Consider the following 15725-nt stretch of genomic DNA (forward strand, 5'->3'; position numbering starts at 1 on the left):
AGCAGGGAGTCTGCTTCTCCCTCTGACCCTCTTCCCTCTCGTGCTCTCTCTCTCTCATTCTCTCTCTCTCAAATAAATAAAATCTTAAAAAAAAAAGTTTAAAAAAAACAAAAATCCTTTTCCAGCTTGCCGTTGGAGTTCATTAAAAAGGGGACTTGTGGCTGTGGGCATTTAAATCCTTTCAAAATATCTTAGCATCCAGTTCCTATTTCTTTGTCTTGACCATGTGATATCATGCGAGAGTTTTGTCAGCTGTCTCTGTGAAATCCGAATTCATTAGGCTTACAGCGTTTGCCTGAGGAGTCTAGTGGTCTTTTCTCTTTTTTAAGATTTAATTATTTATTTGAGGGGGGAGGGGAAGAGGGAGAGTGAGTCATAAACAGATTCTGCACTGAGCATGGAGCCCAATGCAGGGCTTGATCTCATGACCCTGGGATCCTGACCTGAGCCAAAACCAACAGTCAGACACTTAACCAACTGCACCACCCAGGTACCCCTCTAGTGATCTTATTTTTTTTTTTAAGATTATTATTTATTTTTGCGAGAGAGAGAGAGCAGGTGCATGAGCAGGGCGAGGGGCAGAGGGAGAAGCAGACACTCCCTGCTGTTCAAGGAGTCTGATGCAGGACTCGATCCCAGGACCCTGGGATCATAACCTGAGCCGAAGGCAGACGCTTAATGGACTGAGCCACCCAGGTGCCCCTCTAGTGATCTTATTTTTAAAGAATGAGGTTTTGATTATTTCAGGGAAAGAGGTACCTTAATTAAAAAGCCCATAAGGGCATCATAATTTTGAAGAAAAAGTGCCAAACTTCTCAATGTCCAAAGAAAAAGTTTACTTGCTGTGCTCATCCATATCAGAAACTCTTTTCTAGAATTAACTTTTTTTCTTTTTTCTTTTGCTTATGCAAATCTGATAAAACTTTCTTCCAAAGTGAAAATAACTTTATTATTTATTTGGACCATAAAACTTACACATGGAAGCTAAAAAATTAAAATATACGAAAAAAGCATGGAATAAAAATAGAAATCCCTAGAATCCACCCAAAGATGAACACAGCATTTTGAGGAATATTTTCCAATGCATATATACGGGAATAATATTTAAAATATTTAACAACTGGCACAGGAAAGGCACTGACCAATCAGAACAGACACTGACCATAAACAGCAAGCATGTCAATTACAGCCTTATCAGTATGTACTGGCTGAACTGCATTCCTGTAGGTGTGCACATGCATGTGTGTATATGCCAAGAGCACCAAATATTTCTTCTAACTGGAAGAGGACCAGATCTCTGTCTATGGTCTGTTTTTTCACTCAGTAGGTATGGATAGTTTCCATACCAATATAAAAATATATCACCACTTTTAATAATTGTAGCATTTTCCACTGTATAAAGCCAGAATAATTTATTTCACCAGGCCTCCAGTTTTCCAAATTTTTCACTATAAGGAATTGAGTTCATGGCTCCATTTAGATTTGCTGCTTACATTGTTTTGTGAGGTCACCTTCACTAAACTACCGAAAAGTAACAGGATGGGCATTTGTTCCCTTAAAAACATACTCCCTTAATAGATGGAGATCGGGATCTTCCCTTAGTCTCCCAGCTGTCCTGAGCCAGTTCTGCAGTGTCCACCTTGCAGTATGAGAGGCCGCCGGCAGGAGAGCTTACTTCTGGGTTAGGATCTCCTAAAGGAACGGGCTTTCTATTTACGCTTCTACTCACCTCACTTACTTTGGCTTCTGTGGAGTTCTTGACTATCCCCACAACTTTAACTATCCTCATTTCCTTCTGTATCTGGCCTCTGCACATCTACCTATACTTGCCACATGGCCTGACTCCAACCATTGATGCATCCACCACTGCTATGACTTCTGCTCACAGGCCTCACTCCTGACCTCACCTTTGTCTTGATCTTTGATATGGCTGAGATTTCTGGCTTCTGGCTATCTTCTAGCCCCAGAGTACTACTTAGCCTTCTGTTAACTTGGACCTTGTCTTGGTTCCAGACAAGTCATTTAAGTGCATATTCACTTTCCTAAACTCATCTGAATCAAGCACATAAGTAAGAGGGGGTCCATGTCTCACCTGGTTGTACAGAGCTCTATAACTGCTAGTCCAGAGGTGTCCCCGTAGTCTGCCAAACCTAGATTTTTGGTGTCATCCATAGCTTGTTGCCCAAACAGAGGCTCATAAAATCAATCTAGTGTATGCCCACTAGTCTCTAATCTACTGTAAGTTCCATCATCTTTAAAACTCAAAATTCTTAGTGAATCTTCTGGAGTAATTGATAGCTTGCAGGGTAGAGTTGGAGAATACCAAGTGGTCAGATGTTAATAAAAAGTCTTGTTCAATTTGATGTTGTAAGGAAGAGTGTTACTTCAAGCTTTGGAAGTGAGTCAAATTTTTTTCAAGGAGGCAACTGCCAAGATTCTCAAAGCAACCTGGCTAGAAGGTTGTTAATTACATGTGCAACATGTGATAAAGCTATTCTGAGAAAGGAAATGGGGCTATTCCACTTGGCTCCACTTTTCAGAGTAAAGGCAGGAGGAAAGCATGATCTGTAGATAGGATTTAAGGAACCCTACAGAGAGAGACTCCCCTCCCTAGAAGCACAAAGTAAATAGACAACCAGGAGGAAAAGAGTGAGGAGCTGGAGCAGGGGGAAATGCCAGTGGAGAAGGAGCCAGAGGAAGGCTAGAGGAGGAAGGGGAGGAGTCAGCACAGGGGGAGGAGTCTGCAGAAGGGGAGGAGCAACTGGAGGAAGAGGAACTAGAAGAGGAAGAGAAGAGCAAAAGAAGGATGCTGGTTCCCCAACCTTGAAAAACTAGTATATTCTTATTGTGAAAACCAGGGATGAGGGCTGGGGAGAGAGAAAAAGAAAAACCTAAGCAACCTAAACAAGGAGGCTCCAAAGCTACAGTTGAGGGGAATGTTCTACATTTTGGTGTTATTTTCTCATTTTTTAAATATTTGGTTTTGATTTTTCTCCAGGTTACTGTACACATTTAACTTTGAAAGGGAGAAAAGAGTCTGGTTTCTTAACAAAAAATTAAGTAGTGGTGGGAGCAAGTTATGAAACAAATACTCAGGGCCACATATCAGGAAGGAAGACTGGCTGGCTTGCAGATAAAACACACATTATCCCACAGGTTCTAGAACGTCAGGGTAAGGGTGGACACAGGAGCTAATTCTTTTCTGTAGCTCCTATGGTACTGTGCTTGGTGCCCTGCACATACATGCCAATATACATTTGCCAGAATACAGAACCTTTGACTTTGTGAAAAGAAGGTTGTTCCTACAGAAAAAACCACATTAGGGGTGTCTGGGTGGCTCAGTCGGGTAAGCCTCTGCCTTCAGCTCAGGTCATGATCCCAGGGTCCTGGGATCGAGCCCCCCACACACATCGGGCTCCCTGCTCAGTGGGTAGTCTGCTTCTCTCTCTCCCTCTGCCCCTCCACCCCGCTCATGCACGGGCTCTTGCACTCTCGCTGTCTCAAATAAATAAATAAAATCTTAAAAAAAAACCCATAATAATCCATGGGTCTCAACTCCTTTGTATCCTATCTGGAAAGGGTGAGTCTCAGCTTGTCCACACCAAGCATCATTGATCTATTGCTTACAGCCTTCTCCTCCTCCTTATGTCTGTATCCAGCCTGACTATGCTTACATAGGCATATGTATGCATGAATCTGTGTGTGTGTGTGTGTGTGTGTGTGTGTGTGTGTGAGAGAGAGAGAGAGAGAGAGAGAGAGTGGGTGTCCCTTTTATTTTTTATAAATGGCAGCATACACAGTGTTGTGGGTTGAATTGCATCCTCCCAAAATTCATATGTTAAGTCCTAACCCCCAGTACCTCAGGATGCATCTTTTTGGAAAGAGGTCACTGCAGACTTAATTAGTTAAGATGAGGTCATAATGGAGTAGGGTGGGTCCTTAATTCAATATGACTAGTGTCCCTCTAAAAAGAATACCAGGTGAAGAGAAAGAGACACACAATGTGAAGAGACACAGAGAGAAGACAGCTATCTGAGAGCCAAGGAGAGAGGCCGGAGCAGAGCCTCCCCTCAAAGGCCCCAGAGGGAACTGACCCTGCCAATATCTTGATTTCAGACTGCCAGCCTCCAGAACTGGGAGAGAGCACATTTCTGTTGTCAGCCACCCACTCTGGGGTACTGTGTTATGGCAGCCCTAGCGAACTAATGCAATGGCAATGTTTGGCCCCTAATTCTTTTCCCTTAAGAAATAGAGCTCATTCCATATTTGTACACAAAAATCTACGTCATTGGTTTTAGTGACTGCAAGGTAATTTAATTTAAATATTTCCCTATTGGTGGTTATTTAGGTTTTATTCAATCTGTGTTCTCAATAATGCTGCAATATATCTCTTTATATGCATACCTTTGTGCACATATGCAAGTAACTCTGCTGGGTAAATTCTTAGAAGTAGAACTGCTTGGGCAAAGAGTAAAAAATATTATATCTTAAGAATAAAAATAAGTTAGTGGCAGGGCACCTGAACGGCTCAGTTGGTTAAGCGTCTGCCTCTGGCTCAGGTCATGATCCCGAGGTCCTGAGATCGAGCCCCATCTTGGGCTCCCTGCTCAGCACAGAGTCTGCTTCTCCCTCTCCCTCTGCCCCTCTCCCCCACTCGTACTGTCTTTCTCCCTCTCTCTCTCAAATAAATAAATAAAATCTTTAAAAAAATAAGTTAGTGGCAAAAAAAAAAAAAAAAGTCTAGAATAGCCAGAGGATGAACAAGAGAAATGAATCAAGTCGGGAAATAGTGTTATCTGAACATTAGCACTGATAGCATTGAGTAATGAATTAATCGAGAGTGGCCCCACCATCTGCTTATAGTCTTTGCTCTAATCAGAGGCAAACTTCTGCCCACACGCACAATGCAGAAGTTAAGTACATCAAGAAGCATATTTGTGTATCTGTATCTTAAATGTACTAGTGGACTGTGGGTTACAGAGAAGGGCTCAGATAGCCTCCCCACAGGAGTCCAGCTCCTGGCTAAAAACCTATGTGTAATTTTTCAGACCTGACCACAGACAATTACAAAGGCTCTACCTGGCATGTCTGTGGGGGAAAGTACCCTCCCTTCAGAGCCTGTTGGGAGGCCCAGTCAAGGACCCAGGTACCCTCTGCTGCTCATGTTCTTTGCACAGTTTCATTCCTAGCCAGGGGCCTTCATTCCTAGGCCTTACAGGGGAGGAGGAGGGAAACTTGAAGACACTCTCACTCCAACTCAGTACCCAGCACTTTTCCACTCCTAGCCCTTCCCCCACGCCTTCTACCTTACCATAAAAGTGCTGGAGCCCTTTGTTCTGAGCCCCTCAGCAGTGAGAAGACCCCCACACACATCTGTGCTGATCCACCTGACCCTCCACCTGTGTACCTTTCCATGGTGGAAAATGGAACAGGAGGAGTCCAGTTTTAGCCTTTTGTTTATACCATTGCTGGTCACTCTCCCAGCTTAGCTGAGCTTCTGACATCCCTTTCCAAAACCCTTCAGTTGCTCAACGGTCTCACCATCAACCAGGCAACAGGCTACTCAGGAGTTAAGCATACGAACTAATCTCCACATTGCCCAATGTCCATTACCCATTCAAGGGGACTAGGAATATCTTTGTGATAACCAAGCAACTAATCTCTTTGCCCATCTGGTCTCAATAAATGAAATTCTCAGCATTACTTAACCAGCAAAAGGGCAAAGAGTGCCTACCCTATATGCCACTCCCTTTACACGTATTATTTTGTTCATTCCTCTTAACAACCCCTTCTGGTGGGTGCTATCATTCCTATTTTACAGATGAGAAAACTGAGCAACTTCCCAATGCAAACTCCTGGCAAGGGGTGGCTTGCCAGGACGCTAGCTGGGACCTGTCATCAGTGCTCTGTCCACCACCCCGTAGCACCTTTCCAACAGTTATAGGCTGGTCCTCCAGGAACTAGCAGCCAGGGTGCGCTGATTGGCGGTGACCTCCAGCCTCACCAGCTCCTGGAGAAGTGGACTGCAAATACCCCAGTAGCAGCCTGCGTGTACCTTTGGGTCATCTTTGACCCCCAGAAACAAGTCATCCTTCAGCTTTTTTTGGCAGTGCTCACACGTGCAGTCAAAGTAGTACTGCTTCTTCAGCTGCTTCTTGCGCTCTTCGCTGACATTAAGGAAGTCGATATAGGACACTGTCAGCTCCTCTCCTTCTGAGATCTTGCCCAGGGCCCGGAGCTCAATTCTGAAGAGGGTAAAGGAAAGAGGAAGTCAAATCCAGGGCCAACAGAGTGGGGTTTCTGCTCTTCAAGGTCTCTAGGAGTTGAGTCTCAAAGACAGCTTCCACTAGCACTCTGAGAAAACTCCCATTCCCCACCCCCCTAAATAAAAGGGAAATGTGACCTAAAGGACAGTTTTCTGGATAATTCTGTTCTATTCATCGTAACAATCAAATTGGCTCCATTTAGTTAATTGCTCTGAAATCCAATTAAATAGATTCCAGGTAGAGGGCTGGGCCTGGTCATAAGGCCGTACATAACTTCCATGCCTGCAATTATCCCTGTACAGTTTGGCTACTGATTGCCTGCAACCAAGGGGGTCAACCTCCCCATTTCACAAGGGAGGGCACTGCCACCCAGAGACGGGAAGGAACTTCCCCTGAGGTCCCACAGCACTTTGGCAACAGTCAAGATCAGAAATCAAGTGCCATTCATGCTTCACCTCACCATACGGCTCTAGCCCTGGACTGTCCTCAGTCTGCCTCCTGGGTCTGCCATGTGCAGGAAAGGAGATACACCAAAGCCCTTGATTTTAGAGCTCTGCCAGTATTCTAAATAGTTCCATGTGGCCAATTCCTGGGCCAGTGTTGAGTGTGGATCTCTGGTGTCTGGTCCTGGTGGGGTAAGTCAGCAGGTCTGCCCCCACCAACCCCTTCTCCAGGCACAGCTCCATCGTGGTATTCAACAGTGATTCAGTACCAGCTGAGTTAGGACTTCTAGCAGCTTTGCTTCCCATCATGATTCAGGCAATTCTTGCAAGGTTTCAGAATATCTCAAATTATTTCAATCGTGTTAAGAGAATTTTCAAAACCAAATTGATTTAATATCACTCAAACACGAAAATATGCATGCTCCTTTTTATCTAACTCGGAACTGGGGATCAGGGGACGAATAGTGACCACCACTTCATTCTCCCTCTTCCATCTCTAACGCCCTGCAATTCTAGAGTTCAGCTAATTGAGCCACACATGGACAATTTATTTAAGCATTCCTTGGAGAGATGAGAAATGCAGCCCAGAGCCACAGAGACTTAGAACCAGGAAAGTCCCTAGAGACGCTCTCATCTTGACCTTTGCTCTATAGATGTGGAACCAAACACCCAGGGGATGATGGGAATCATCTAAAGTTACATGCAATGCAGGCCGACACAGACTCCAATGCACCAACCACTTCTATCCCTGCCTTCCCAGAGCCCAAACTCCCACGCAGAGCTTTGTTCTTAATCCAAAGAGCCTTTCAAGTACTTTCAAACCAAACTTGAGAGAAAGACCCATCTGGGGCCATTTATTTGTCATTAAGAAAAATTGAAGCAAAATCTAACCTAAACCACTAATTCACAATTGGCCAGAAGCAGTAAACAGAAAAGTGTGAATAAATATTTATCAAAAATATCACAATTATGGGTGCTATTTTCAGAAGCCAGTCTGGGTGGGAAGTTGGGGGTTATAAACAAACACAGTCCTTTAGTAGGTCAATAACATCAGCAGTCCTCATTTTATGATAAGCAAGACTTTGAGAGACAGTGTGGGCTTTGCTAAGGTGGTGTGGACTAGAAGGAATCGTCATGCTTGGGGGAGTGAGAGAAGTAAGGTGTGAAAGATGGGGAAGAGAAGAAGCAAAGGAAAGCAAAGGCACAGCAGGGAGTGGGTGGGTGAGGAACAAAATGATTCATATATATGCATTTAAAATACAGCATTCAGCAAAGATGAGACTCTGGGGATGCAGGAGGACATTACAGCCAGAGAGCAGCCACGGAGTCCCAGGAAGGTGTGGCCCCAGCAAACCGGGCAAGTGAGGAAGATGGGTCAGAGGAGTAGGGATGCTTGCAAAGACTGACCCACCTCATCTGGGTGTGAAACATGGATTTCACTGCCTCATGACTGAAAGACAAAACAGACACCCAAATGGAAATCATTACCATTGGCCAGTCCAGTACAGCTAGCAAGGGGGCACAGCATCCCAGCTGACGCAATCAAAATTTTGGCCATCACAACCACCTTTATATCCCAGCCCCTTCCAGCTGGGCTCACTTGACAAGACGCAGCCTGGTATAGTGGAAAGTGCACTGGCTTTGGAAGAGAAGTTCTGGGTTCAAAGGTCCTCAGCCTTTCCTGGGCTCAGTGTTCTCAACCGTAACCTGGCAAATGGGATTGCCATGAGACAGTGCATTTAAAGGTAGGTGCCAAAAAATGTAACGGGATGCTATTGTTATCTCACTCAGAAGCATCTTGGCCGAATAAGTGTTGCCTCTTTGACGTCTATCTTGGGGGCTGTGTGAACTGTGTGTGGAAATTGGTTAGGTCACACAGGTCGTATATAAAATTTGTTGGGGTTAGAATTGGGTTCTTTCCATTATGGCAGGCAGCCAGGCTGTGACTGCAAAGTCACCTTCTCTTGCACAACAGCCAAGAAGCCAGGTAAAATGTGGCTGCTCAAAATTAGTGGGTGCAAAGCCAGAGCAGACACCAGAAATGATCTGAAGAAAGGGCTCCCAGGCTCCTGTGGCTGTCACGTGCAGTGACAAGGGGAGCCCTGGGTCACCACTGCTTGGGGGAGTGGCATCCTGAAAGACCAGCCCCATATGTGGCTAAATTTGATCCTCAGCAACCAGGCTAACCTGGGACAACAGCCCCTCTGAGGAGGATTCCATGAGGTTTAGGAAGGGAACTGTAAATGCTGGGGGAAAATTATCATTTGGATCCAAAATAAACTTCTCTGTCTTGAGTGACTTTCTCACTTGCTCAAGAGCCTGGTGTCATGCAGGCCCTTGCTTCCAGAAATAGGAAGGAAAAGGGGAATCAGAGTCCCTGTAGATTGGGGTTTAGGCTTGATTCCTGACTGAGAACCAGAAACCATTGTCTCTGGTTTTCAGGAAGTTTTGGGGGGGAAACCTGCCCATTGTTGATGGCTCAGAGATGACTCGCATCTGTCATGAAAACTTGTCTCATCTCTAAGAGCAAAATAAGTACTACTGCTTAGGTTTTGTTCCTCCAAATCCCCCCAGCCCTGAGCCATGGACAACAGGGTCTCTTCCTGTTTGCTGACTTCTCCACTTGTGCCCACCCCCAAGACACATTCTTTGTCCTTCTGTCCCCTGATCTGTGCCTTTGAAGTGATAGATGAGGGGTACTGGCTTCTAAAGGGCTTCATCACTCAGGGTCCTTTGCTGTCTGACTTCTGGTTGGAGTTTGGCCAATGGGAGGAGATCAGAAAGTGGGAAGAGAGAGAGGTTGGGGTATTTAGTCTCCTGGCTCCCTCTCTGCCTCACCATGGATCCAGCAGTGGCTGCTTTCTCTACCAGTACAGCCAAGCTATTGGGAGGGGGGTGAAGAAAGGAACCTTTCCCATGGCTGCAGCTCTCACCAGCTGCAGGAACAGTACACCTGCCCCTCTAGGTCTAGAGGCAGTAATGGTTTCATACTATTGCTAAACTCCGGACATCTCACCATTCCTTATTAGTTTCTTAAACTTTACCCTTACTTCTGTAGATTGTCCTGTTATTAAATTCTCTTTGGGTAAACTCTGAGTGTGCCTTCTGATTTCTGCTGGGACCTTGGCTAATATATGCTCCTGCCAAGCACCTTCACAGCTGATGCTGTTCTGCAGTGACCTCTAGATAGATAATCCCAGGCTTCAAGCTTTAAAACAGTAGTCAAAGGTTTACCTAACATACCTAGGCAGCCTCCAGAAACATGCAAAGACTCAGAAATTACCCATGTGGAATTCTTTGCTATCTTCATCATTACCTTTCTCCCATACACAATGATTCTACACTTGATCTTAGCCAAAAGGCTGAGAAGCAATCCACAATGATTCTAAAATGAAATTTCTATTTGCTGCCCAGTAAAAACCCATGCAAGTTCAGGTTCCATAGTTTGGTTTAGGTCAAGTGGAGAAAACACCATAAGGTCTCCCCATCCCCATCACACCATCCCCAGTTAAAGACATACTCACTTGCCATTGTTAAATATGACGGTGCAGTTGGGCCAACAGTCGTGGTTCACCAAGCCCAGGTTGGGGAAGATGCCCACGCCCACTGCCTGCAGGCCTCTCTGGTCACTGAGCGTGAAGCCATTGCAGCTAATCTACCCAGAAGAAAAGATGAAAGAGTCAGTTAACACACATAGATCAAAGACAGAACACCATCCTGGCTGCTGAAAGTTCAAGAAAATGGAAGACTCAGTCTCATCCTGGAGATGCTTAGAGAGTCTCCTATTCTCCAGGTCACTCCAAAGGACCCTCAAGATAAGCACCCTGGGAGAGTACCATACTTGCTAAAATGAAAGCCACCTCGGAAGTTTAGGGTAGCTTTATTCTACAAAGGCCGAAGACAGAAATGTTCGTTCTGAGAAGTCTCCCCCTTTTTCTGTATGGGTCTCACATGAGTCTTCCCCAGTCTCTATCTTGGTTCCTCTCTCTGCTCTGCTCTGCCTTACTCAGTGTGTCTGTGTGTGTAGGGGTGGGGGTGTTATGTGGCCTGAGCCTGCAATCCACTAGGCTCCTATCCCCACCTCTTGGACTCTTATGGCTACAAGAGGTCTGGCTTTGCTAGACGAAGGCAGCACTCTCCAAAAGTCCTTCCTCTCCTCTCCCTGATGTCCACAGCCCATGGCTACAGGCTCTCCATTATCCTGCCCACCAGATCTGGGAAAAGGAATGGTCTTACTTCCAAAGTGACTGGTGGGCAACAAGGGATGGTGATTGGGTCTTTGCTTTTGATATGGACAGGAGAACAAGTAGAAAGTGCAGATAAACAAGAAGGTAAATTTCTATCCAAATCTACCATTTGGAGATAACAAATAGTTTGTGCATGGGATGCCAGCTTCCAAGAGGGAGGGAATGACTTCCTAGTAAGCATGGCCAGAAAAACAGAAAGGCAATGAAAGTTCTCTACTTTAGGCCTCTGTTCCCTCTAGTCCTTCTCTCAGCCTCCCCCCCCCCCCCCCCGGCAGCCCCTGAACACGTCTTGGCTGACGAACCCCCGCTGTCCCCCCCCCCCCCCCCCCCCCCCCGCCACATCATGAGGAACCATACCACTCCGAAGATGTGTGAGATGTACTGCATGCTGAACTGCTGGCTCTGGGGAGGCCAGTACTGCAAGAAAGTGTCCACGTCCACCCGCAGCTCCTTTTGCTCCTCCTCCCCAAAGTGCTCCACGTGGTTCTGCAGGTCATCCACAGCGACCAGGCAGCCCTCTGTGAGCCCGGTTCCCTCTCTCTCCACCCGCCACATGATGCGGGCCGCCAGTCTGTGGACAGGGGCACAGGGATGCCTGGCGCATTCATTCATTCAACAGACACTTACCGAGTACATACTGCATGCCAGGCAGTGTTGAACTATACAGACGGAATTTCTTTTATCATGGAGCTTTTTATAGTAGGGGAGACCTAAGTTAAAAATTTAAACTAGTGTTAAGTGTTATGCAGAGAATAAAATAGGGTAACATGATAGAGAGTGGCTGGGGAAGGGAAGCCAAGGTGATCAGGGGAGGTGACACAGAAGAGGAGCACTTGAGCTGAAAATGGAATGAACAGAAGGAGCAGGCTCTGTGCAGATGGGAAAGGAGCAGTGAGTACAAAGACCCTGAAGAAGGAATGAGCTTGGCACAATGGAGAAACAGCAAGAAGGCCAAGGTGGCTGGAGTATAGGGAGTGAGGAAAAGAGAGCAAATAAAGGCAGAGAGGCGGGCAGGAACCAGGTCACATGGGGTCTGTGAGACCATGAAAGGGGTTTAGGGACACGGAAGTGTGGCAGCCTGGGTCTCTCCTGATAGTATGGCTAACTGAGATGGTCACTGGAGAAGGAGTCTAACAACCTGGGTTCAAGTCTGTTTCCAATTACTGTGTGACTCTGGGTAATTCATTTGAACCTCCCTGAACTTAGCCCCAAGAGAGATAATACACATCCCCTGATGTGGTATTTGGAAGACAAAGTAATGTAATGGATGTCCACATGTGTGTGAACTTATTTATAGTCTTAGTGATTAGAGAAAGAGGTGGGAAAGATAATCTAGGTGGGTAAATAGTGGGAGCAAAGGCTCGGAGGCAGCCAGAGCCTGGGCATATGCAGGAAGCAGGGAGGAGCTGGCCTAGCTGGGGCACAGAGCTCTGGAGGAGGAGTGGAGGCAAGGTGGGATGGAGGGAACCCTGGAGAGCACAGGGCATTGAGTGTGAGATAGGGGTGCACTTCATCTTGAGGACAATGAGGGTCCCCTTGTTAATTGTTAGGCAGCCCAGGCCCACAAGATGAAGCCTATGATTGGGGTACATTTTGGGAACTCTCAGCTACTCGTTGAATGCATACTGGCCAGGCACCTTCAAGGGGCTTGTGGCCTAAGGCAAATCCAGTCCTTGAGGGACCCCCTTGGCAAAGAACAGGCCCAATTCTCCTCTTGTTTGGGTCACAGAGTCATTTCTGCAAAGATGCCCTGCTGGGGATCCCAGGTGCTTGGGAACCAAGGTATCTCCACATGGAGCTCAGGATAGCACTGGAGAAAATAAGGCTCGGGTAAGGTGTCTGTTACCTCTAAATATTAGGGAAATGGCCACAAAGTTTAGAGGGTAAAGACAAATGTGAAACAGATTTCAACTCAGTATCAGAAGAAACTATGAAGTGGGACTATGCAGATAAAGCTAGTGAGCTCCCCATCATGGAAGGTAACATTTACTCTGGGCTTTAAAGACTAAGTATGATAGTGAAGAACTATCTGCGCTCCCATGTTTACTGCAGCATGATTCATAAGAGCCAAGATATGGAAACAACCTAAGTGTCCATCAATGGATGAAAGGATAAAAAAGATGCAGTAAACATACATAATGGAATATTATTCAGCCATGAGAATGAAGAAAATCCTGCCACTTAAGACAGCATGGATGGACCTTGAGGGCATTATGCTAAGTGAAACAAATCAGACACAGACAAAAACTGCATGGTTTCTGCTATATATGGTATCTTAGAAAGAGAGAAAGAGAGAGAGAAAGAAAGAGAGAGAGAAAAAAAGAAAGAAAAGGAAGGAAGGAAGGAAGGAAGGAAGGAAGGAAGGAAGGAAAGAAAGAAAGAAAGAAAGAAAGAAAGAAAGAAAGAAAGAAAGAAAGAAAGAAAGAAAGAAAGAAAGAAAAAGAAAGAAGTCAAACTCAGAGAAACAGAGAAAAGCGGTTGCCAGGGTCTGGGGAGTTGAAGAAACAGGGAGAGGCTAGTAAAAGCACCAACTTTCAGCTATAAGATGAATAAGGTCTGAGGATCTAATATAAAACATGGTGACTATAGTCGATAACACCATATTGTACCATTGAAATCTGCTGAGAGAATAGAACATAAACGTTCTCCCTTAAAAATAAAAAGGATGAATATGTCAGGTGATAGATGTGTTAATTAACTAGATGGGGGGCATCCTTTCACAATGTACACATATATCAAGTCACCATGATGTACAGTTTAAATATCTTAAACAATCTTTTATGTCGATTATACCTCAATAAAGCTGAATTTTTTTAAAAAATTAAAATAAAATTACAAAAGAACATTTTTTAAAAATATTTATTTATTTGACAGAGAAAGACAGAAAGAGCACAAGCAGGGGGAGCAGCAGTCAGAAGGAGAGGGAGAAGCAGGCTCCCCACCAAGCAGGGAGCCCGATGAGGCACTTGATCCCAGCACCCTGGAATCATGACCTGAGCCGAAGGCAGATGCTTAACCAACTGAGCCACCCAGGCACCCCAAAAAGAACATTTTTTTAAAGAAGCAGGAGTTCAACAGATGGAACTAAGGGGGATGGGGAGGCTGACTGACTGAGCCATTTCATTTTGTAGTTTCTTAAAAATTTCTAGGATATGATGATTCCATTCTGTACTTTAACTTCACACCCTACACACCCAGTGAAATGCTCCCAGCTTGACCTTCCACATCTCTTCTGCTCTCCACCCTCACTTCCCAAGCACTGACCCACAGTCCTACCTGGTGGTGTTGGCCCTGAGATTTCTGGCCACAGCCACCCGGGGTCGCCACTAACTGTTGCAAATGCCTTTTGCGTGTAATGAGTGCAGAGGGCAGTGTGCACAAGCCCAGGGACCAGTGGTCCGTGGTGCTTGAAAAGCTCTGCATTTTTTCTTGGTTTGCTTCTCTCTTTCTTTTCCCTTTGCTCATTTGTTTGGTTTCTTAAATTCCACATATGAATGAAATCATATGGTATTTGTCTTTCTCTGACTTATTTCACTTAGGATAATACTCTCTGGCTCTATCCATGTCGTTGCAAAAGACAAGATTTCATTCTTTTCTATGGGTGTGTAATATTCTGTTGTATATGTGCATATATATATCACATCTTCCTTGTTCATTCTTCAGTCAGGGGACACCTGGGCTGCTTCCATAATTTGATGATTGCCGATATGCTGCTATATAACTATAGAGAACACACTGATGGCTACCAGGGGGAGGGAGGGTAATGGGGAAAATGTGTGATAGGGACTGAGGAGGGCACCTGTTGTGATGAGCACTGGCTGATGGATGGAAGTGCTGAATCACTATATTGTACACTTGAAACTAATATTACACTCTATGCTAACTAGCTGTAATTTAAATAAAAACTTTTTTTAAAACAGCTCTTCATTTTTTAAAGGTAGCCACTACTATTGAGCTCTGGCTCATTTTGCCAAATCTTCAGATTTTTTTTCAATAGAAACCAGAAATCCTAATTTTTTTAATGTGGAATTTCCCAGTCTTTTAAACATTGGCAGATCAATTTTTTTTTTTTTAATTAAACACTAGGGAGCCATTGAGAATAGGTCTGTAGCCAGCTCCAGCCAGTCGCTGTGGACTGGAATGGCTGCTGCAGATACCCAGTTCTAGATGGGCTCCCAGACACAGAAGTGCCCCCTCCAGTCTCCTTGAGGCTCTATTCTGACTTGCGCTCAGCCTGGCCTCCTTGGGCCTGGGAATGCTCATCACTAAGGCCTTTCCCCACCTGACATTTGGGAATCCTAAGTACCAACCCAGGGCCCAGCTCTGACCTGATGTTCTCATTGGGCACCTTTCCATATCTCTTGATGGCTGAACACTCATTCTTGTGGTTCAGCCAAGCATCCTTCTGGCAGGTGCGGTCACAGTAGTGGGCAAACTTGCACTGTCCACAGCGATGGAGCTTCTCCTGCCTCTTGAAGCAGGTATGGCACACAAAGTTAACCAGGCTGGAAATGGAGGGAGAAACAAGTGATTGAGGTGGCACAACAAAAAAGGACTGCACTAGACATTGGGCCCCAACGTGGGAGACACTATTAGACCCTGCTTATAAACCTTTCAATTTAACTCAGCAAGTGTAGATTTATGACCCATACGTGGTAGGCACTGGGAATACACAAGCCACCAGAGGCAAGTGAACCTGCATGAGGAGGCTTGATAGTGGACCCATGGGGTGTTCCTGGAACACACTGGAACAGACACCTGAGGAGCCG

General features: G+C 45.4%; 1 protein-coding gene across 3 annotated transcripts in view; it reads right to left on the reverse strand.

The window, feature by feature from the left end:
- SMYD1 (SET and MYND domain containing 1) overlaps window positions 1-15725 on the reverse strand; it is a 39237-nt gene that overhangs the window by 8212 nt on the left and 15300 nt on the right. The window contains exons 2-6 of one of the 3 annotated variants that reach the window (XM_025867626.2): window positions 15285-15461; window positions 11314-11527; window positions 10234-10364; window positions 8121-8159; window positions 6056-6245 (exon numbers count right to left, since the gene is read on the reverse strand). In XM_025867626.2, the coding sequence (XP_025723411.1) occupies window positions 6056-6245; window positions 8121-8159; window positions 10234-10364; window positions 11314-11527; window positions 15285-15461 (751 nt within the window). The remainder of the gene's footprint in view (window positions 1-6055; window positions 6246-8120; window positions 8160-10233; window positions 10365-11313; window positions 11528-15284; window positions 15462-15725) is intronic. The other 2 variants (XM_073897433.1, XM_025867627.2) reach the window with 2 other exon arrangements.

Source organism: Callorhinus ursinus, unplaced genomic scaffold (genome assembly GCF_003265705.2).
Source record: "Callorhinus ursinus isolate GAN/ISIS: 27379988/994484 unplaced genomic scaffold, GSC_fseal_2.0 scaffold10, whole genome shotgun sequence".
Taxonomy (NCBI): Eukaryota; Metazoa; Chordata; class Mammalia; order Carnivora; family Otariidae; genus Callorhinus; species Callorhinus ursinus.